Source organism: Rhinolophus hipposideros (assembly GCF_964194185.1).
Source record: "Rhinolophus hipposideros genome assembly, chromosome: X".
In the NCBI taxonomy this organism is placed as follows: Eukaryota; Metazoa; Chordata; class Mammalia; order Chiroptera; family Rhinolophidae; genus Rhinolophus; species Rhinolophus hipposideros.
The window spans coordinates 99,059,465-99,083,104 of record NC_138046.1 but is presented as its reverse complement, the minus strand read 5'-3'; the positions used below and the strand labels follow the sequence as shown (position 1 = coordinate 99,083,104).

The window sequence follows — 23,640 nt, the reverse complement described above, 5'->3', positions numbered from 1 at the left end:
AAAAATAAGTATGTTTGTGCTCATCAGACTTTTGTTACAGTAGGATCCAAAATAATCCTTTTTTTCATTGATTTCAGTGTCATGTTGGTGGAATCCTCAAAATTTATCTCTCTGACATCTCAATTAATTGCATCTGGACAATTCCCCAAACGCAGGAAGCACGGGTAAATGTCTGTAAATTCTGTGCTTTCAATTACTGAGGAAAAATTCTGACAAATTCAAGTAAACTTTTTATATAATTACATAATAATATTCCTTTATTTGAACTATGTAATTTATATATAATTTATAATAGTCACAGTTATTCTCTTATGTGGTACTAGGTTTACGTGCATGAAAATTGAGTAAATATGCACATGATCATGGTACTCGGGATCTATGAAATTGCTGCAGATATTCAATTAATGAATACTGAACCATTACTCCTAGGAGAAATACATACAATCACATAGATTATAATTGTAAATCCTAAAAAGAATCCATCTTAATAGATTCTACTTTCTGGACTTGACGCAAAGAAATTGAGGTTCAGAAGTGTTAAATGATTTGTCTGAGGCTGTGCCACTAGCAGGTACTAGAGAAGGATTTCAGACCCTGTCCACCTAGCCCCAAAGCAGGAGCTTCTTACCCTTCTATACTGCCCTCTACCATCTCCATTCTCTGGTCATCTGTGTATGAGAACTGAAACAAAAAAGCCCAGCGTCACCTTGTGTGACCTCAGCTGGGAACTTGGCTTGACCAGTGACTGGAACTTTTGGCCACTTTGTGCATTTCCGCAAACAGCTCTTGAAGCCACATGAATATTGATTTGTGGGTTACAAATCAGTTTTAGCAAGAAGGTGAATTTGCAAATAATGGCATTCATGGATAATGAGTATCTCCTGTATTTAAGCTTATTCTACTTATGTTATGAGGTCTGTATTTAGTTTAGAAAGAAACATTGACTTCTGAATAGAGAGGCAGAATTCTTTTAAGTTAGATTTCTTTATATTTCTCTGTTTTAAACTACGGTTGATCTTGAACAACTGGGTTTGAACTGTGCGGGTCCACTTAACATGGAGTTGTTTTCAAAAAATACTGTTAAATGTGTTTTCTCTTCCATATGATTTTCTTAGTAACCTTTTTCTTTAGCTTACTTTATTGTAAGAATACAATGTATAATACATACAACATGCAAAATATGTGTTAATTGGTTATGTTGTTGGTAAGGCTTCTGGTCAGCAGGCTATTCGTAGTTAAGTTTTCAGAGAGTCAGAAGTTACATGTGGATTTTTGACTGCACGAGGGTGGACACCCCACACCCCCAATGTTGTTCAAGGGTCAACTATATAGAGTAACTATTTAAAGTGATGTAGAATAAAAATAATTACCAAGGTTAAAGAAAGTCAGGCAGAAAGAAAATAATGCAGGTATCCATTAATGAAATGCATGTACCTTTGTCTCTGTGTAATGTTTGATAGCATCAGTGTCATCCATTCAGATGCAAAAAAAAAAAAAAAAAGAAAATCCCAGGAAGTCAAAGATTTGGCCATGTTGATGCCACAGGAATTTCCAATGTTAAAGTCATCAGAAACCATGAAAGTGATGGTGCAGATCTTGCTTAGATTAAAATGAATATTGGTTAGTTTCCAAAAGTGAATTGTATTTAAGCCAGTAATTTTGCTAGTTTATAAGAATTGCATTTATTATAAAACATTTGATTTCTTTATTGGTTTTTCTGTGAGAAAAATTGTTAAAAGCGAAATCATTTTTGTCTTATTGCTTTTGTCTTATTGAAAGCTGATTTCATGCTTGACTAAGGCATTCAAAGTCTTCCTTTCACATTTTGCTTTTGTGATCAATAAAATATGAATTAATACATTGAGCTATAGGACAACATTCTAGATACCATAAGAATAGAGTATTGTAGGCATTTTATGTTAATTTCTCTATAGTATATAATGCTAGTATTGCTAAAAAAAAGAACTTCATTAAACATTTCCCCAGATTTTAATCTTTTCAGTCCCTTGCTTCTTGATTGAGAAGCTTTGTGATCATAGATTGTGCCTGAATGGCCTTGAAATAATTTCTTCATATTAATTGCAAATAATTTATAGTACATGTATTAGAGTCAAATCTCAAAGCAGTGCTATAGGTATGTGTGAGCACAAGTAACTCAAAGTAAGATCAGTTTAATGAACAGCAAAATTGAGTCTATTTTCACACTTTGGATGCAGTATAGGAACTCTGTATCCCCAATTTTAACATGATATTCCTTCATGCAGTATTCTGAAGTGGTTTTGATTAGACCCAGAGTTCTAAAACTATTGAAGCAATAGATTCTCAAGCTACAGGTAAAGCCATCTTCTTTTTATATTACGCTTTTCAAATAAAAAACAAAGTGGAATGAACAAAATGGTATTAAAGCATCTGTAATTTAATTTTGGAAGGAAAGGAAACTTTAGAAATACTCATCGAAAATAATTGTCAACTTAGGTTGAAGTACGGCTTTAGAAGAGTGTCTACGATGGTCTCAAACATTATTGATCATTTTTTCTCATGCAGTGTCTTCCATTTGTATTTATAATATGGCACGTTCTTATATCTTCTCTCAAGTCTTCCTCTGAGAAAAGAATATAAAGATGCCGTACCATGGAGTGTTACATCAGGGAGAACATGATCCAACATAGAGTTGTCAGGCTTCTGCCGATTAACTCTCAAAGAATACCTCAGAGCCATTAGTTTGAGGGATGGAGGACTTCTCCTGTGCACCTCTCTGAAGACTGTCTCCCATATCAAATGAGGGGCGGGGTGGGGGGGAGTGGGGTTCTAAAGGGAAAAGCTGCATAGTTTCTCAAGAAGGGCTAGCCCTTGGGTTGTCATTTTAGCACTGGTATGGATTGAATGCTGAGCCCCAAGTCCATATGTTGAGTTGAGATAGAACAGTCTCAAGTTCATCAAAAAGGCTGTTTGTTGTTTTTCTTTTTCCCGACAATTCTGAAGAGATTTATTAGAAGCAGTTACTGTGGCTCCTTTGTCTGGGGTTCCGACTGCTTACTGGGTAACAAACATCCCCAGGCTCCAGTTCATGTACCAGGCAAGTGTTTGTTCACTTTCTCAAGGATCAGCTAAATACCCACTTAATAGGTAGCAAAAAGGAGGAAGCACGAGGGTAAGAGCGTGCTCTTTCTCTGTTAGGGAAGTATCCCAGCACGTTTGCTTGTAGCCCATTGGCCAAATATTAATCAGGTGACTGAAAGTAGCTGGAAGAAAAATTGAGAAACTGCTTTTCTCTACATACACATTACAATAAAACGAGGGTTTTTGTCAGTGAGGAGGAAAAGGCCAGTGTTTACTGATCAGATAGGCAACCAACAGCTTCTACCATGAGGGGACATGAAAGAGACTCATTTAATCTCCAAATAGTGCAGTTACCTAACATTTCTTCAGTCTAGTTTCATTGGCATAATGAGGACCTTTGATCTTTCAATGTCTTAATAAAATAATACTTAGTAATATTATACATCCTGTTTTGTTTAAAAAAGAATAAAAACTCTCTCTAATGTTTGTCTCACATAGATTCCCAGACACAAATTGTAGAACATGCATTTTAAATTATGACCAGAATGGAAGTCTGGTGTTCTATCTCTATGATTCACTTTTGTATGTAATGCACCATATAATAAACAGAACAATGTCTCAATAAAATTCTGGTCTGCTCACTAGGTTTAATCAGGAAGGTAACATAATAGAACAAGAAAATGTTTAAAAAAAATCTCCTTAAACTGTCTGTTTTTTTTTTTAGAACTTTTTAAATATATCCCTATTGTCCTCTTTTTAGGCACATGGTAATATTACACTTACCCAGTGATATTGAAGTTAATGTGTGGCCAATGGCATGTGAGGAGAAGTGCTGAATGCCTTTTCCAAGTGGTGGCATTAACTCCTTTACTGCGACATTCAGATATATCCAAATGAATATTTACCTCCGCTGGCGTTCAAGATTACCCTACAAGCTCAAAAAAACTTTTCCCTCTACTGTGGAGTTCAAGTCTATGTCCATAAAATAGTTAAAATACCAACTTTTGATTTTTTGTGGATTTTTGACACATTTTGAAAAAAGTAACTTGAAATCAATTAACGCAGTGAAAGAGTTAAGACTGTTATCCTGTTCCCTTTCCCTGCCACAATGATTAGAGAAGCACACATAGAAATGGATCTCTGAGTGCATCCTCTCCACCTAGGATGGAGTTAGTGAGAGCAAGAAATGAACTGTTGTGTTAATCCACTGAAATATGGGGTTGTTACTGCAGCAGGACCTGGCTTATACTCCTCAGCGTCACTTCAGTCAATATGTCCCCAAATAATAAATTTTGTCTTCTGAAATGAGCAGTGAAGTGCTGAAATTATCTTTCAGTTGGCATAAAAATGATAGTCTATTAAAATAAAAACAATGACTATCTCTAAGCTGCTGTTCTTAAGCAACAAATTCTTCTACAACAGCACATTTGAAACCACATGGATGATAAAACTTTATATTCTTCACACATTTTACGATGGGAACATGATCCATGTGCATAAGCAAGAGGAGTTAGGAAGTTTTTATTCTAATTATCTTAAAAGGATTATCAGAAAGGATCAGGACAGGGGACTGATTTAAGCCACACTTTAAAATTGAATGACGTATCAACAGTGCTCAGAAATGAGCACTTTGTAAATAATTTCCTACAGTGATAGGACTTGCTAGTTTTTTTCCAGCGACATTGAATTATTTATCATTCAATAAATTCTTACCAAGTGCACTGCAAACATTATTCTTAGTGCTGGAGAAACATAGGGATAAATAAGCCACAGATCTGATCCTCAAGGAGCCCACCATCAAGTAAAGAAAAAAAAATCTACACAAATGGAGGCAATTGTTTAGGGCAGAATATATTCAGTAGTATATGTTATACCAAAAAAACCCACAAAACACAACAACAACAACAACAAAATGCTCTACGAGCTTATTGGAAGGAGTATCACTATATTATAGAGGTCTTTACAGTGGAGAAGACATTTAAGGAGAATAATAGATACTAAGCACTTTTGTTTTCCACGCATACACCGTACTCTGGTGTTCTCCTTTATCATATACCAATTGGCATCTGAAATAGAAGAGCTTGATGGCCAGAATCTAGAGAAGGAGGAGAACTTGCGTACAAGTATAGAAGGAGTGTGGGAAGAGGGATTACAGAAGCAGTCAGGTGGGGGGCAGGTCAGGGGAAGTACAAGACATATACTTATCCATATGGACTAGAGGAGAATATGAATTAAGGTTGAAAAGGTGTTAAAGTGTTTATCATTGTATTTCTTGCAGAACTACTTTGCATGACAGACTGTCAACTCCATGAGCTTAGGGGCGTCATCATTTATCGCTGTGTCCCAGAATAGCTTGGCCCAGAATAGCCCCCCAAAGGAAAGAAGACCCCAATAGAGATGTTTTTCTGAGTACTGATTCTTGCTAAAACCCCCAAAAGGCTGGATCCTAGAGATGTATGGTTTTAAAATATTTCGTTCTACTACACTGAATAATTAGTACCAATAATTAGGTTGGTACAAAAGTAATTGTGATTTTTGCAATTATTTTTAACCTTTTAAACTGCAGTTACTTTTGCACCAACCTAATAGAATTAGGCAAGTCTCTAAGGAAAGCAGAGTGAATTGAAGGCTATACACTAAGAATAACAATCTGCCACAATCCTCTTGCTCTCTATTAGGGTTTCATACCTGCTTTCAATGTCATCAGGCTCTTTGGCTGTCTGATGAAGCCTATTATACTTTACAGAATAGTGTTTTATAAATACACAAAGTAAGATACAATGATTACATAGTATCTTAATCTGCTTGGGTTGCTATAGCAAAATACCATAGAACGGGTGGCTTAAACAGCAAAAATGTATTTCTCACAGTTCTGGAGATTGGAAGTCCAAGGTGGCAGCAAGGTTAGGTCTCATGCTGAGGCCTCTGCTTTTGGCTTATGAGTGGCAGCCACCTGGCTGTGTACTCACATGACCTCTACTTTGTGCACACATGGAGAGAGAGAGAGCTCCCTGGTATCTCTTCTTACAAGGACACTAATTCTATTATAGTATCGTCCCTCCCTTATGACCTCATTTCTAACCTTAATTATCTTCATATAGTCCCTATCTCCAAATACAATCATTTTGGAAGTTAGCTTCGACATATGAGTTTAAGAGGGACACAATTCACTCTACAGCATAGAAGAAACTAATACTACAGTAGGTTATCAAAATATTTAAAAACTGTAATATATGAAAATACATACTTCTTCATTAACACAATACATAATGAGATCTAATGGTGGAGATAATAACTATCATACTTTAAAAATAGTACTTGTTTCCCTGAAAATAAGACCTAGTGGGACCATCAGCTCTAATGCGTCTTTTGGAGCAAATATTAGTATAATATAATAATACCGGGTCTTATACTAATTTTTGCTCCAAAAGACGCATTAGAGCTGATGGTCCCACTAGGTCTTATTTTCAGGAAAACACGATAATGAACATAAATAATAGCTCAAGATATGTGCAAAACATATCTGTGATTATTTGGAGACCAAGTCATAGTACAGACAATACTACTGTGGTTTGGTTTAAATTGCTGTTAAGAGTTACTGGAAGTCAAGGTAAAATGTTTTCCCATTTAAATTCACAGATCCTTTCTATCCTTGAACCCCAGGTTTTCATTCCTTGCTTTAGAGACTCTCCAACTGCTCAGGGGCCAAAGTGATACCAAAACCGGGAAACACCCATTCTTACTGCCGTCCAGATGGCCACCAGCCCCCCCCCCCTTTTTTTTAAGAACTCTCGGACACATGGAACACGGAATAAATCTAAAAATTGGTCCTCTTGTATTCCTTCACATGGTGCATAAAAACTTGACTTGAACCAGATAATTTGCTACTTGGTATGGACACAGCCCTCCCTGAATGTTGGCCCAGGAGTAGCTGTTCCCTACTGGGAAAGGCTTGAGTAGGAAGTCATTCTTGGGGCTGATTTATTATTCATGCTCTGAATAGAAGCAGTTCGATGTCATTTTGATTATTTCACTCGCAAAAAGCTGCATGCCACTACTGCAGAGGAGCAAAGGAATGTCATCCTTCACACCTCAAAAGTAGGCTCCATTCCCTGATTTTGGCCCCACTACTAAATTAGCAGAAAATATTTTGCTGCTTGATCTATAGTATTTTGTATAATTTTAGCCTCTTTGGATGCTATTTCTTCCTTAAGACCAAGGGTTTAAACATGCTTTTTCTGCCATAACTTCAACAATAATCCATGAGCATCAAGGAAAATGATAGCATGGACTGAGGTGTGGGGAATAACAAACAGGTAAATTAGTTTTCTGTCTTTCGAACATGCAAGATACGGGTTCTGTAAACAAGTTGGGTTTATCACTGAATTTCTAAACTCAAGAACATTGATTAGGTAAAACAGAATTTCCTGGAGTCAGATTATTGTATTTAATTTTTTTCTGACGTCTCTGAGTTAATCATGATAATCATTAGCTTTATGAACAAGTTAATAAAATTCCTGGGTCTGCAAATATTTTCTACCTGTCTTTACCATAAATAGTATAGGTAACTCAATTTTACTGGGTTTGAGAGTCTCCTTTGAGGATGAGCCAACTTTGATTTATTGCAAAAGTACTTTCATTAGCTGCTCTCCAACAAAATACGTAAAGGAAAGAAAAAGGAGATGAAGCCCAAATTGCTCTGCTTTTCTATTCACTATGAAAAAAATAAGGACTGAATGGCTAGAAATTGCAAGTATGGAACAAAATGAGGTTTGAAGATTATCTAAGGATTTTAATCAGGCATTCTACCCAGAGCTCCATTGTCAAAGACATGGCACTGGGTCTATACATTGAAAAATACACATTTTTGTTGTTGTTTTTCCCCCACTGTCCGTATAGTCTCCCTTATAAATACTAAAATATTCATCTATTATATCTGTGATAGCCTTAAAATATCTATCAAATGCTCGAATTATATAACATATTAAATGCTCTTCACTTTCAAAGAAAAGGTATTACTTAAACTGCTAATCAGAATACCTATGAAGTAGAAGTAGAGAATAATTATAAGATGTGGTAAATAGCCTTATTAAGAATTTGGTGTAAAGAAAACACTGGAGAAATGCCATAGATATGATTAAAAGAACTTTACTTGGAAATAGTCAATATATTTTTACAGTATCAAATTTACTCAAAAGCAGATGACAAGGTGAGAGAAAATATGGTTGTTTTGTATTCTCAGAAAAAAAAAAATCAGGCAGAAAATATCTGAGATCCCAGATAGTAATTGACGGCTTGTAGAGCGAAGTAGTCGTGAATACTAAGTGAAGAGCAAATTGGGGAAAATTGATGAGTTCTGGAAGACTTGGAACCTTTCAAGGGAGGCAATTGCTTCAGGCTATGATCTCCTAATTAATCTTCAAAAATGCAACCAGAGATTAAACAGCTGCCCACATCTCCTTCTGCCTTCATGAGAAAGAAGCAAATGTGGAAAAAATAAGCTGAGAGAAGAAAATTTTTTAAGACATCAAGATCTGGAGCCATTTTTGGAGAGAGTAGATGGATAGTCCTAAGTTGAGACCATCTGCTTTTAAGTGTCAGGATTTTGGTTAGTATTATTATCAAATGTTTACTTCTGTATGGTACTTAGGAATTGTTTTTACCAAATTTTTAAAAATGCTGATGGAAATATGGATGATTGTTACATTGCTTTTTTTCATTTCTCTTATTTTTAAAATTTCTAAAAGACTATAAACATAACATGATATATGAAAGAAACCTATGGTCTTCGTACATCTTATTGTAGGTAGCCATAATTTTTAAGGATCTGTAAGATTTAATTAATATAGAGAATTGTTTTTGAGATTTGTTTGTTTTGTTGACGTTTTTCTATTTATTTATGATAGTGACGCTGGGAGTAGCGAAGATGATATTGGTGAGGGCTCTTCTGATGTCCCAATTGAGTTAAAAACCTGTGAGTACCTCAAATGAAAGCTTTCATTTCTTTTCATGTCTTATTCTTATGTACAGAGTGCAATGGCAAATGAAACTACAGACAGAATGGCAAACCCTGTGGGTTGCTGGCTGAATGAGAGGCCCAAGTGTTGGTCCTCAGTCTTTTCTGTGCATGACCCTTTGGAGGACTCTGCCCACATCTTTCCTTTCACTACTGGGTCTTAGTTTCCTCACCTGTACAATGGATATATTTAGATAAATCACCTTTATGTTTCTTTTGGCTTATTCTGAACTGCTTAAACCTATTTAGGTGACAGGTATCACCATATTTGAAATTATAAGGATTACACCTGAAACTAATATAAAATAATATTGAATGTCACCTATAATTAAATAAATGTGTGTGTGTGTGTGTGTGTGTGTGTGTGTGTGTGTGTATGGAGTCACAGGATGTACAGTACAACATAGGGAATATAGTTAATGGTATAGTAACAGCTTTATATGATGTCAGATGGGTAGTAGACTTGTTGAGGTATCACTTTGTGAGGGGTGTAAATGTCTGATCATTATGTTGTTTGATACACCTGAAACTAATAATAAAAATAAAAAATTGTAAGAACACAGCTTTGTGAAATACTATAAATACTAGTGTATTGAGAACACTTTGTTTTGTGAAATAACTATAGATTTAGAAAATATGGATAGAAGGATAGATAGGAAAGTAGATAAAGGAATGTTCTGGTTATCTATAGCTATACAGAATAAGCTACCGCAAATGTGGTAGCATTAAACAATAAAAATGTAACATGATTAATATCTTTCACACTTCTGGGGTGACTGGCCTCAACTAGGTGACACTTGCAGTTGCAGATCGAGGCTGGAGCTTGCGTCACCCCACAGGCTTTCTCACTCACATGTCTGATGAATGCCTTTCATCTGGGACTCCAGGTGGGGTTATTGGCCTGGACACTTCCATATGGCCTCTCATGTGGCCTAGGCTTCTTCACAGGATAGCAGCTTGATTCTAAAAGCAAGTAAACCAGGAAGAGAGATAATTAGGAGGAAATTGTATTACATTTTCTGATCTGGTGTCAGAAGTCACACTGCTCGACTTGCTCCATTCTAGCATACTTTTCATTAGGATCAACTCCCTAAGACTGGCCCACCTTGTCACCACACTTAAGGCAATATTGAAGAATTTGTGGACATGTTTTAAAACCAGCAAAAAGATTATATATGCTGTGTTGCCACTTCATGTTGTCTGTTACTCCCTGTAATGTGAACCATTATGTAGTCCCCCCAAATTTTGAAATTTCTTCAGGGACCACATTGCTATTTATATGTGTATATACAAGCTAATTTTAAAAAACGAGTGAAGTTTTGTTTGTGAAGAAATCATGTATTAAGGCATCTTTAATAGGACGTCATAATTATACCTTTTTTTATTATCTCAAGCTTGCTTTGGGATCACCCATACTTTTATTAACAAATGTGTGTATTCTCTTCTAAATTTGTGTGCTAAGGCACTGAACATTTGTTTCTTCATCCCCAATCTGTAATGACTGATTGAAACAGCCACTTTATTTGAACAGCACTTATGAAATGATAGGTAAATAAACTGCTTCATGTTTTGGCAGCAATTAAGTCCAGCTTCATCAGAGAGTTCTTCTGCAAGTCACATACTCTTTACCTAGGAGTGGAAGGATCTTCAAGCCTGGAGCTGTTCTTTCTGCCCTTTGACTTGCGAACACGCTATTGCATCATTTTGCTCAGCAACAAACAGGTGCGAACAGAACTGTGCCGTGTGCTTTCATCTCGGGGTGGTACTTTAATGGAATGACTAGTGCAGGCAACTAGATGGCAGCTGAAGACTTTAGAATAGTACGAGATAACAATTTCAGCCCTCTGGTAGCTAAACAAAGAGCTTACCCTCAAGAATAAGCAGAGTTCATTACACTAGTCGCAGGTACATTTTATAATGGCTGCATAAGGAAGTTCCATGCGAGGAGAGGGGAGGCACGCCTGACCTTGCTATGCCGCTGTCTGTACTAATCTATGGCTGCCTAACAAATGACCAAACACTGAACGGCGTAAAACAATACACATTTTCAGTGACTCAGAGATGTAGACATTACTTAGATGAGTCCTCTGCTCAAGGCCTGTCATTTTCATTAAGGGATTGGCCAGTGCTGGGTTCTCCTCAGAGCTTCATTTGAGGAAGGAGCTGTTTCCAACTTCTCTCACGTTGTTGACAGAATTCACTTCCTAGTGGCTATGGGATCCATGTAACTTGCTTCTTTAAAGCAAGCAAAGGAGAGAGATCAAGAGAGGGAAAGGAGGGAGGGGAAGAGGGAGCTAGACAGACAGAGACAGAGAGAGAAAGACAGATTGTCTTCAGAGGGAAAGTTTTATGGCATTATCCCTTTCCAGAAAGACACTGCAGTGTATTGACCTGAGTAGAGGGAATTTATAACCCCCAGGAAATAGCCCCCAAATATATCAATTATTTTACAATTATGCACTATTTTAAATGCGTATGCAATGAAATACAGTGGTACCTCGGTTTTCAAATGTAATCTGTTCTGGAAGACCCTTCGAGTTCTGAAACGTTCAAAAACAGCCGACAGCTGGGCCTCAGGATCTTGCACGCAATGGAAACCACGTGACATGTTTGACTTCCAAGGCGTGTTGGAAAACCGAAGCATTTACTTCGGGTTTATGGTGTTCGTAGACCAAAATGTTCGTCAATGGAGATGTTTGAAAACCAAGGTACTACTGTAATGGTAATTAGAAAAAGGTATTGTGTTTACCTGGTGTCTATAAGATCATTTACATGTGAAAAATAACGCAGCCTATGAAATAATGTAAAGCATACTTTAATTTTACACTTAAAATTACCATTTAGGAAGAAAACAATGCTGTTTCATAGTAATGCTAAATATTGTTTTTTATTTCCCTGTAAAGGAGTTCAGGACTTAACTGAATTCCCCTATATATATAAAAATTTGTGAAAAATAATAACTGTAATATAGGAATCAGTACTTTGATCAAATGCTTCACAATCCCTCATTTATATCAATTGATAATATACCCATAGACAAACTCTAGGTTTAATTCTCAATAGCATAGTAAGTAGGTTGATTTTATTCTTTAAATTAGACTATTGGAACATTAATATTTGTTTCCATAAATTTTATGTAAATTTATCAAAATGTAACTACACTTGGTATCTCGATTTATTAAAACATGACTTTGATTACGTATATTTTGTCCTTGTGAGAAAAAAATGTTAAGAAAAATAATCACAAAATTATATTGCTATAAATAATGTCCTTAATATGAAAGATTAAGAAATAATGTCCTTAATATGAAAGATTGCATTGAATTACAATCACATCTATTAATTTATACATTTAATTTTATTGCTAATTGTATTGAAATGCAATTACATGCTTAAATGATAATCAGACATCTAAGTCCACCTAGTTAGCTCCTGTTCTTATTAAAAGTGATAACTGCTTTGCCATTAAGAACCACCTGTTGAAAACTGTAATTAGGCCTCAATTTGATAGCTTGCCATGTGTAAAACAGAAACATTTCTACTAACACTGCTATCAAGGAAAGACCATTTGTTTCACTTTGGCTATTCCATTTGAACTTTCAAATACAAAATGAAATGAGTTATATAACAGCTGTTTGCAAGTAGAAATAGTTTCACAAAACTTCCATCAGTGTTCATAGAAATTCTTACCTTAGGGAAAAACCCACAAAAGCCCTAAAAATTCATACTTTCAAATGCCAAAAATCCAAAGAAATTTCTTCTCTGTGTGGATGGGGCCAGATTAAATCATGACCCACCACCCAGTCACTGAGAATTTGCATCTGTTGGGAGGAGAGGTTGACAGACCCCCATATAAGGCACACAGACACTGCAAAGCACGAAGCTTCGTCTTGACTTTCTGCCTATGGTAACAATACCAGTTGTTAAATACATTGTGTGTCACTCTGGCCATCTCCCCTATGTTTTCATAAACGAATAGAGCCACTCATCTTACTTTTTGCACTATCACTCATTTCATTCTCCCTCAGTCTTTTGTATTTTTCTGTTTCTGCTGATGTAGAGATTAAGCTGGCAATCTCTATTATGTATGTATTTAAATATTCTAGAATCAATTTGCAACTTTTTCAATCAAGCATGCAGATTTTAATAATACTGATTTGTGCTTAATTTTATTGCATGTCAAGGTAAAAACGTCAAGTTATATTATGCTAAAATCTGTATGTAATTTTCATTTAGGTAAACTAACTTCAGTTTTATGAAAGTTATTTCTATAGCTGGAGGTACTATTATTTGATGGTAGTTTACTTCATTTTTCATGTTTTTAAACAGCATGTCACATTTCATTTACCCTCACCAAGATGCCCGTTGCAAGGCATAATCTCTCCTTGTGTACATGGTGTCCTGGAACATTCCTGAATTTCTATAACACAGTCAGACTGATTGTGACCATTTCTAGAATGGATGGAAGAATGCATTTTTATATGATAGCAGAGGCAGGAATAATTGGCTAGTAAAGGACTTTGGTCAAAAAGGTCGAATAGAAATTTGCCAGTAAAACAGTGTTTGGGCAGGGAAGAAGTGTGCTCAGAATATTTTAAGAACATGAGGCAAAATAGCTAAGCATAAAAATCAGGGACACTTGAATTGCTGATTTTGACAATGGTTTGTTGGAAGTGACAGAAAATGGGTTGGATGGATAGGTCAGACCGATAAAGAGGATAGCAGTGAATTTTAAGTTGAATAATTGAATTTTATTATTGTAGAAAGCAGGAACCCAATGGAAGGTATTGAGCATAGGCATGATGTGATTTCATCTTTGTTTTAGAAAGCATCTATGGAGTCAAAACAAAGTAGATTAAGAGTTGGAGATTGAAACTGGAGACTGAAAGACTGGCTAGGAGACTTGCAATCTATTACATTCCTCAACTTGCTACCATTCCGTACTGCTCTCTGACTTTCCTTTACTAGCAGTAGGACAGAGAGAAGGATGTGAGAAGCAATGGTGAAAGAAGAGGTAATGATGTTGGCTTTGGGGGAAGGAAGAATGGCACAAGAGAGAATTGTAAAGAATATTGATACAGAGATCAATCTTAATGGCAGTTTGAGTGATGTTCACACTTGAAGGGAAGCAAATTTTCATTTACTTGCAGAGCAAATTGGTGGCAAAAAATTTGAATAGAAACTGTTTTGGAAAATGTGTTGACAAAGGGGAAGAGAGATTGTTAATTTCACTGCCTCAATGACTTCTAGAGTCTAGGCCCACCTTCCTGTTAATGGGTGAGGTCTTTTCCTACAACATACCATATATCTTTATTAAACAATCAGTTCATATTTTATGCCATTTAAATATATGTTGCCTTCTCAAAATGTCTGTGGAATAATCTCTCAGGCATGCAATTAAGATTGTGTTAAAATTGTGTTAAGGAAGTTGAACTTTTTAGTGCAGGCTTACAAACCATTTTATATGTCTTCTTCTTACCCTTACTGAGTCTCCTAGTTCAATCATTCTATGAAAAATAGTACGATGTTTTCCCCAAAATAAGACCTAACCGCACAATTAGCTCAAATGCATCTTTTGGAACAAAAATTAATATAAGACCCAGTCTTATTTTACTATAATTTAAGACCCAATCTTATTTTACTATAAGACCAGGTGTAATATAATATAATATAATATAATGTAATATAATATAGACCGGGTCTTATATTAATTTTTGCTCCAAAAGACGCATTAGAGCTGATTGTCCAGCTAGGTCTTATTTTCGGGGAAACATGGTATTTTAAAAGAAAAGTGGTTACTCTGAATGGTCAGTTTCACATTACAACTATGGCAAAATCAAATAGTCACCTACAATGATTAATGATCTCTCTCTGTGTAAGAAATTTAACAGTTTAGAATTTTAGCTTAGCTGTCATGTGCCTGTGTAGCCATCAAAATAATATACTGTTGTTCAGCCAATTCAAACAAATAAATTACAAAACATAGCAAGATCTAGGCCCAAGATAAGAATATAAGTAGAATTTAAGATCTATGAAACAACATGGTAATTTTTCTGTCCAGAAATGCTTTTTAACTTTTTTTTTTTTTTTTTAAGATTGAGGTTATTTGTATCTGGAGGGCTTCTGTGGCATGTCCAACGTTACCCAGCTAATTAGTGGCAGAACTGAGATTAAAACTTTCCTGCCAATTCAGTATTTGTGTTCCTCCTTTCTGGGTCATTAACAATTGGGCTTCTTGTAAAGTTGCATGAAACTGTGTTATTTGAGGACTGCATTTAACCTGATCCATAGAAAAAAACAAAACATCTTTTGTGAAGGTTTCTTATAATTGACAATGGGCTGTGGCATATTTCTGGAAAATATAATAAAAATCCAAGTAAACATGCCCACTGGTATATATGAAATTAAGAGCAGAAAAGAAATGTAATAGTTCACATTGAAAAGTGTCTGTTATGTGTCATATAATTTCATTTCCCTTGTCACAGCCTCCAGACTTGGTATGTAAGGGGTTTCTCTACTTATAAATGAGTTCTTTCTCGCATTTGTATTTCTTTCCTGGTCTGATTTTATTTCAAGAAAAGTGGAGGGAACTAATTAGACAATACTACAGATGACGTTCCTGAATAATTTTCTGACTTAGGCAAAACAGGCATTATTTTCATTGACACTAACTTTTTAAAATAAAAATAACATATTGAAAGTGAACAAATCAGACAAAATAATTTTTTGAAAAATGATAATACATTGTCTATGTAATATGTGGATTTAGATGTAATTGAATAGTTACTGATATTTCAATTAGCTAACCAATGTTTAGAAAGCTGTTTATAATTTATATTTAAGAAAAATGTTGTGGCAAATAACAGTTTGTTCCTTTTGTGTCAGGTCCCATGGGTTGGTATTAATTTTCATGGAATAGACATCTATTGATCAGGTTTCATTCAGGTACAAATTTTTAAAAACATGCAATTATGGTAACTCTGTACTCACCGAATATAATTTCTTATGAATACTGTATTTTGTGTAAAACAACTGATTTTTAGATAAAAATAAGGGTGAGAAAAAAGTTAAAATAAAGTGAATATTAATATATTGTTTCCTCCAGTTTCTGTTGAACTTCAGCATTGTACTCTATTTGAATTATTATTGAAAACTTTACCTCAATATCGATCACTTAGTTGTATTCATAGTCACACACACACACACACACACACACACACACATACACACAGAAAGCACATTTCAGATTGCTAGCTTGGATTTATGTTTGCAAACTACATGGCTGTTTAGGAAAAATTACTATATAACAATTACATATAATGTGTTCATTGTTAACAATAGTGCACAGATTTAAAAGCTGAACAATTTAAAACAGTCATAGTTTTCCATATTTCTTTTATCAGCACAAACTAAAGATAATTGTGGATTGTAAGTAATAAAATCCTATGGAACGTTATCATATGAAAGTAAAGGATAAAATTTTATTATAAACAAATCTCAGTTGGGGAGGGATAATGAAGCTATAAATAAGTTGCCTCACAATCAGAAATCGTTCATTCTTTTCTTTCAAGCTGAATTTTCAATTTTTGCCATTTCACTTGTTATCTAAGGTAGTTACAATATTTTGGAATATGTATTTTTATTATGTAATGAATTTATATTATTTACATACATATTTTCTACTCAAAGAGATCTTTGGAATAGTCTCTGAAGCGTACAGTTAATATTGTTTTAAGATTGTGGGACGGTTCACACCGGTTACAATCCCAGCTTTGAAGCTAGGTTTGTTTCCTTTTGTTTTCCTAGTGGTCAGTTATGTTCTTGTCACAAGCCCATTCTGGTGCAAGATTCTTTATTGTGTGGTTTAAACCTAAGTTTACCAGTTGTCCTTTTCATTGATCTTCTCAAGTCTTGTCCTCACTCTGGATCTTTTGAGTCAGATCTGTGTTTTCATAATATCCTCAGGTGATTTATATGCACCTGAAAGTTTGGGAAGCCTGCTCTCCAGAATGGCCCCACTCCGTTTAAGTGGATGTCTCAAGTGCCAGACAAAGGGTTAGGTTCCTAATATGTGTTACCTCATGTAATCCTCACATTTTTAGAATCATTCTACTTCTAAAGGTATAAGCATTTTTTTAAAAGATTTTATTATGGAAAATATAAAATACACACAGTTGTAGAAATAAAACTGCAGTAAATCCCCCCGGTACCCTTCACTCAGCTTCAACAGTGCATGGGCAGACATGTTTCATGATTATAATGAAGCAAATCCCAATCGTCACATCATTATATCCACAGATAATTCAATAATTGTCTCTATAACAGAAAAACCCACAAAATTTGATATTACCATAATACCATTACTACTAAAAACTTAAATTTTTTTTTCTTAATAGCATCAAACATCTGGGCATTGCTCATATTTCCCTCATTGCCCCATGATTGTTTGTATGCTTTTTCTGTCATCTCATTTTGAGTTTCTTTGTTTGAATTGTAAGGGACGAAAAACAGTATTCTTCTACCCTTCTGTGCTCTTGGCTGAGACCTCCCCTCCACCCCCACCCCATAATAAAAGATTAACAGGAGAAAAACAAACAGAAGTTTATTAAGATGTATACCTCATGTATACGTGGGAGAGACCCAGGGAAAACTGAGTAACTTCCTGAGGTGGCTTAGAATTCAGGCTTAAATACAATATTAATAGGGAAAGAGGAGAGGGGATATGGGTCACTTCAAAGAAAATGATTTTTCAGTAAGATGAATGTGCCTTTAGAAGAATAGATGGGAGATATAGTTGGTGACAAAGTTTTTCTAGGTGCAGCTTCAACTTGTAGTTTCTTCTTCTGTGGTAAGAGTCAATCTTCCTTGGATGATGAAACTCCCAGGGAGGTGATTTATGATAATTGAGTTCCTTTTGGAAGGTCGGTCTTTAGGCAGGTAAGGGGAGTCCAGATAAAGCCTTTTCATGCATTTGCAGTTTTTCAAGTGCCTACAGCTCAAAGTCATCAATATACCAAAGAGGCATATTTTGGGATTACATGTCCTGAACTCCTACAGTCCTATTTTGAGATGACATATTCTGCTACCCTTCAGAATCAACATCTAAATAATAGTCACCCATTGTGATTATGTGATATGTCTTTTGAGACTCCCTCTCTCCCCTTCCTTTTCATTTAATCTCTAAGTTCCTACAATGAAGGAATATTTTTCAGCCCATTTTACAGAGGAAGAAACCGGAACTCGGAGATTTAGTAAACTTGCCGAAGGCTTAGTAGTTAATAAATGACAGTCCCAGGATTAAAACCAGGCCTGTCCCCCCCTATTGATTTTCTCTATATCACTTTCTCTGTTTAGACTTTTGTACTGCTTACCTAATTACTTATTCTAAAAGATTTTCAGATCCTCAGTGCTCATTTTGAAAACCCGTACTTTATTTTTGTAATTAAATCGATTGCAGTGACATTGGTTAATCACACTATGTAAATTTCAAGTGTACAGTTCTACAGTATATCACCCCTGACCCTCCATTCAAACTGAGCTGGTCTCTGCTCCCTCTGTTTGCTCCAGGGGTTTTGTCTTCTGGCCTCTCTCACATTGCTCTGCCTCTGCCCCCACTGTCAGTGATTGCATACAAAAAATGTCATCCTCTCCAGGCCTTTCTTGATGTCCTCTGGACCCTGCCAACAGTTCATCAGTAATCTTATGTGATATAATGGATTTTTTTTTATTGGAGAACATGTCATGTCTTTCTGATGATACTGTGAGCACCTTGAGGGAAAAATCTATTGTTTCGTCATGTATGCACTGCCTGCTTGCTATGTCTTAGATACGGCAAAGTTGCCTCAAAAGTAACATGTCCAAATCTGAAAGCATGACTCTTCCCCAGTAAACCTGATCTCGCCTTGTTTTCTGCTTCAGTGAATGGCAGTGTCATAGTTCAGGTACTCCAGGAAACAGACTGTGAGACTGTGATTCACATACAGGAAATTTATTGGGAACATCCCTGGAAATCAGTACCTTCGGGGAGTGAGGGAAGCCTGACTGGGCACTGGGAAAAGTTGGGTTTAGATGTAGTTGTAACGAAGGCCTCAGTGGATCCCATGAGGAGCTCTGGGGTGGGGAAACCTATCGTGATGCCCTGAATTGGGGTGAGGAGCCTGGGTCTTTATACTCCCCACGCAGACCAGCAATTGGATGTGGAGCTTACATTCTAGCAAGGGGACACAGGTAGTAAGCAAAAAATATAATAGCTAAGTAAATTCTAGAGTGTTTCAGAAGGTGATAGGTATAATAGAAGAAGTCAAAAAGGATAAAAAGGATCAGGAGTTGGGGAGTGTGTATTGCAATTTATAATCGGGTGGTCAGGGTAAGCCTCACTGACTAGGTGATATTCGAACAAAGACTTACAGGTGAGAGAGTTAGTTATGCAGATACGTGGGGGAAGAGAGGTCCAGGCAGCATTATTTGTTTTCTAATGAGCATTTGTTGTGTTTGTTAATAACAACATCCTTCCTCTAAAGTAATCATTATTTTGACTTATGTCACAATCTATTAATTTTTCCTGTTCTTTTTTTTAAATTTTATTAAATTTATTGGCGTGACATTGGTTAATAAAACTATATAGGTTTCAAGTGTACAATTCCGTACCATCTGTATATTGCATTGTGTGCTCACCACCCAGAGGCAGTTCTCCTTCCATCACCATATATTTGACCCCCCCCTTACCCTCTTCTACCACCTCCCTGCCCCCTTACCCTCTGGTAACCACTAAACTGTTTTCTGTGTCTATGAGTTTTTGTTTCTTTGTTTGTTTGTCTTGTTCCTTTGTTGTTCTCGGTTTTATATCCCACATATGAGTGAAGTCATATGATTCTTGACTTTTTCTGTCTGACTTATTTCGCTTAACATGATAATCTCAAGATCTATCCATGTTGTTGCAAATGGCAGTATTTCATTTTTGCTTATGACTGAATAGTAAGTATTCCATTGTATATATGGACCACATCTTTTTTATCCAGTCATCCATCGAAGGACACTTAGAAAACCTGCACTTTAAAATATAGACACTTGGGATGGGGACGGCCGGTTAGCTCAGTTGGTTAGAGCGCAGTGCTCTTAACAACAAGGTTGCCAGTTTGATCCCCACATGGGCCACTGTGAGCTGTGCCCTCTACAAGTAGATTGAAACAACTACTTAGGGCTGATCGGTCCTGGAAAAACACACTTAAAATAAATGAAAGTTAAAAAAATATATATAGACACTTAGGGACTCAGATACCCTGCAAAAATGATGTCACTCCCCTCCAACAATAAATTGCAGAATGAAGGAAAAAAAGTGCTTGCTTGCTTGGTTGTTTATTTGTTTTAAGCTAGCAGTCTATAATGGGTATTTGTAGTTGTAAACATTAACTGCTGTCAGTGCCCTCCTGGGAAGTTCTTAATCCATCTCCTGCTCTGTTGCATACAGAGTTTCTCCCACAGTGTGGTAGGGCTGTATTTAAACCTTACCCTTCTCCATTCATTTAGGGCTTATGTTGCCTGGAAATGCACAATGCATGCATGTTTTTAGAGCATGCAGATTTTTCTCAAAGCAGAAAGATTTATCTTAATTTTTTCCGCACTTTTACAATTTGATATTATTGTGTGCTTATGTTTTAGATTGGAGAATTAATATACATCGTGGAAGGAAAAGGTATGGCCCCCTTACCTTCTGACTTCCTTCCAGCGAATTCTTCAACTTCACGTGACTACAGCAATGTTCCAAAAGATGGTAGAGTATATATATGTTTTATTTCATTTATAATGTCAAAGGATGGAACTGTTTCTCATATAGCATCCTCATAGCAAGTTTTTCCAATACATAATTAGATTTTGGAAGGTTTCCTTTTAACTTTATGATGTCAACATCCATTGACTAGAGCACCATTTCAACAATTAAGAGAATGTCGCTGGTGATTCTTTTTAAAATCTTTATTGTTTAGTTTTCAGATAAATATTGAAATTTGGCATTCAAAGTATTTACTCAGAAAATTTTCCATTTCCCAAATAATTTGGAAATCACTACACTCTCAAATTTTGTATATTGTAATATAACCTGGATTTCTACCCCACATTGTAGTTTAAAGTATAGGGTTGTTAGTGAAAGAAGGTAACAGTTCTTGTCAGTCATTGACAGATGTCTTTCTTTACATTAATTTCTACTCCCCCTACCTTCATATCACTGATAGGAGCACCATGGTCTTGGAATTTTGAGCATATTGATGATGTTTCTATGAAAGAACCATTTGACTAGAACTCTTTTTAGAGAATACCAGGAAAATGTCTTTAATTCCTAATGACTTATTCTTGAGTTACTGAATTAGGACTACGAGAAATGTGTTACCTATTTATTTTTACTCTGTTGAATGAAGGCCACAGTTTTGGGTTTCAAACCTCCCAAGTTCATCCTGGATAACAATGTCAAGGGCATAAATAGTCATTGTAGTCATGTTTTTGCTTCCCCCAGTTTTCATGGAGAAAGAGCCAGTTCTATTCTTGAAATGCATGCCCTATCAGTTCTTGAATGTGGACCTTATATTGCCACTGATGAATGAAGCCAAGGAAAAGGCTTTGGCTTTTGCAGCCCAGCATCAGATGTCGGAAATAGAGTATCGGCGAAGGTTTATCACAGGCACCCTGGAAAGCAGTAGTATCCGTGTGGCCATCGCCATCCTGGGGCTGACCAGGACCGAGGTGGGAATAGACAGATGATGCGCTCTTGGATTATTCTCTAACAGTATACAGAGCTGTTGCTTACTCATAACATTTCTACATAGAAAAATGATGAATGCTGGTTTTCCCCAGAAAGACAGCTCAGTAGCTTTTTTCCTTTTACTTCATTAAATCATAAATCTGAGAACAAACTGATGGTTACCAGAAGGGAGGGGGTTGGGCTGGGTGAGAAAGGTGAAGGGATTAAGAAGCACAAATTGGTAGTTACAAAAGAGTCATAGGGACGTCATGTACAGCATGGGGAGTAGAATCGGTAATATTATAATAACTATGTATGGTGCCAGATGCTTACTAGACTTATCCAGGGGGATCCCTTCTTAAGTTATATAAATGTCTAACCACTAGGCTGTACACCTGACACTAATACAATATTGAATGTCAACTGTAATTGAAAAAATAAATAAAATAATAATTCTGAAAGAAAGCATTCTACTGATTTTAACATGACTACTAATTTTAGTAGTAATAACTACATTAGTAGTAACTAAGTATACTACTAATTTTAGGCATTACAGTGTAGTTGCTTAATTCACAGTTCTCTTCCATTCTGGCTGCAAGGTAGAATGCCCTAGAGAACTTAAAATAGTAATGTTCCAGGCCCCACTCCAGAACAATTAAATGCAAATCTCTGGAAGAGGAGTGGGTGGGTCAGGACATGTTCGAAACGTGGCCCAGGATGTTGTGCTGTGCCTCCAGAGAGGATTGTCCCTGGGGTCAGATTAGCAGGCTGAGAATCCAGACTCTTCACACTGTCCGCACTGACTGTGGAATGGTTCCTTCAAAATCATCAAACTTCAATTTTTATATTTTGAATCTGGAGATACTTATAATTTATGGAAACTAAGTGAGATAATTATGTAAAATGCTTAGCATATTACCTGGTATATGCATTACCTGGTATATGGCGTTGTTGTTGTTATTATTACTATGACTGGAAGTATAGACTCTTACTACAGCTTAAACTCTGTTTTATGATTGATAGAAGATACAGCCTAGTCATCACTGAGCTGCCAAAGTGGTTCTTTTCAAATGTAGACCTCTTCACGTTGCTCCTCTACTGCCTTGCCAGCTCGTGTCAGAATAGAAACCGTCACCATTAGGATGGTCTCCATGACCCTCCCGGTCAGTCCAACCTCCTTCCCTGACCTCAGCCTCTCCTCTGGAATCCATTCACTCATGTCACTCCCTCCGTGCAGGCCTCTGGTTTTCAAACAAACCAGGCATGCACCCCAATGGCCCGTGTGCTTCCTTTGTTAGTTTTCTTAGATATTAGTCTGCCTCCCTCAATTGCTTCCGGTCTGCTAGAATGCTGCCAATGAGGTTCTGCTTTACCAATGCATATAGATATATATATATATTTATCATATATATTATTTTTATATATTGCTTTGTATATATGATATATGTGCTTTATAATATGATATATATATGCTTTATATGTATATATCTGATATATATATATATATATATCTTAGTTCCACCAGCCAATCTCCAAACCCTAAATTTTCTTCAGTTTTCTCTATACATAGCATTTACCACCTGAAATTAATATATGTATTTACTCACGTCTGTCTCTAGCAAGGGCCTTTGTGAGAAGATATTTGTTTACTTAACTTTCATATCACCAGTGCCTAGAAAAGTGTGTGCTGTGCCAAAGGTGGTCACTACATCTTTGTTCAATGTAGGAATAAATGATAAATGTTTTCATCCTTGTTGTTTAAGATTTACCTTCATTTGCATATATTACAACAAAATACTTGGCATTGTAGGGATGATTTTGCTTTTATGTGTCA

At 36.1% G+C, this 23,640-nt stretch overlaps 1 protein-coding gene across 1 annotated transcript in view; it reads left to right on the top strand.

The window, feature by feature from the left end:
* The window catches only part of CFAP47 (cilia and flagella associated protein 47), a 365,678-nt gene that overhangs the window by 217,974 nt on the left and 124,064 nt on the right, over nucleotides 1-23,640 (top strand). The window contains exons 40-44 of the mRNA XM_081043051.1: nucleotides 78-164; nucleotides 8,967-9,034; nucleotides 10,653-10,798; nucleotides 20,735-20,846; nucleotides 21,582-21,808. Coding sequence (XP_080899177.1) covers nucleotides 78-164; nucleotides 8,967-9,034; nucleotides 10,653-10,798; nucleotides 20,735-20,846; nucleotides 21,582-21,808 — 640 coding nt within the window. The remainder of the gene's footprint in view (nucleotides 1-77; nucleotides 165-8,966; nucleotides 9,035-10,652; nucleotides 10,799-20,734; nucleotides 20,847-21,581; nucleotides 21,809-23,640) is intronic.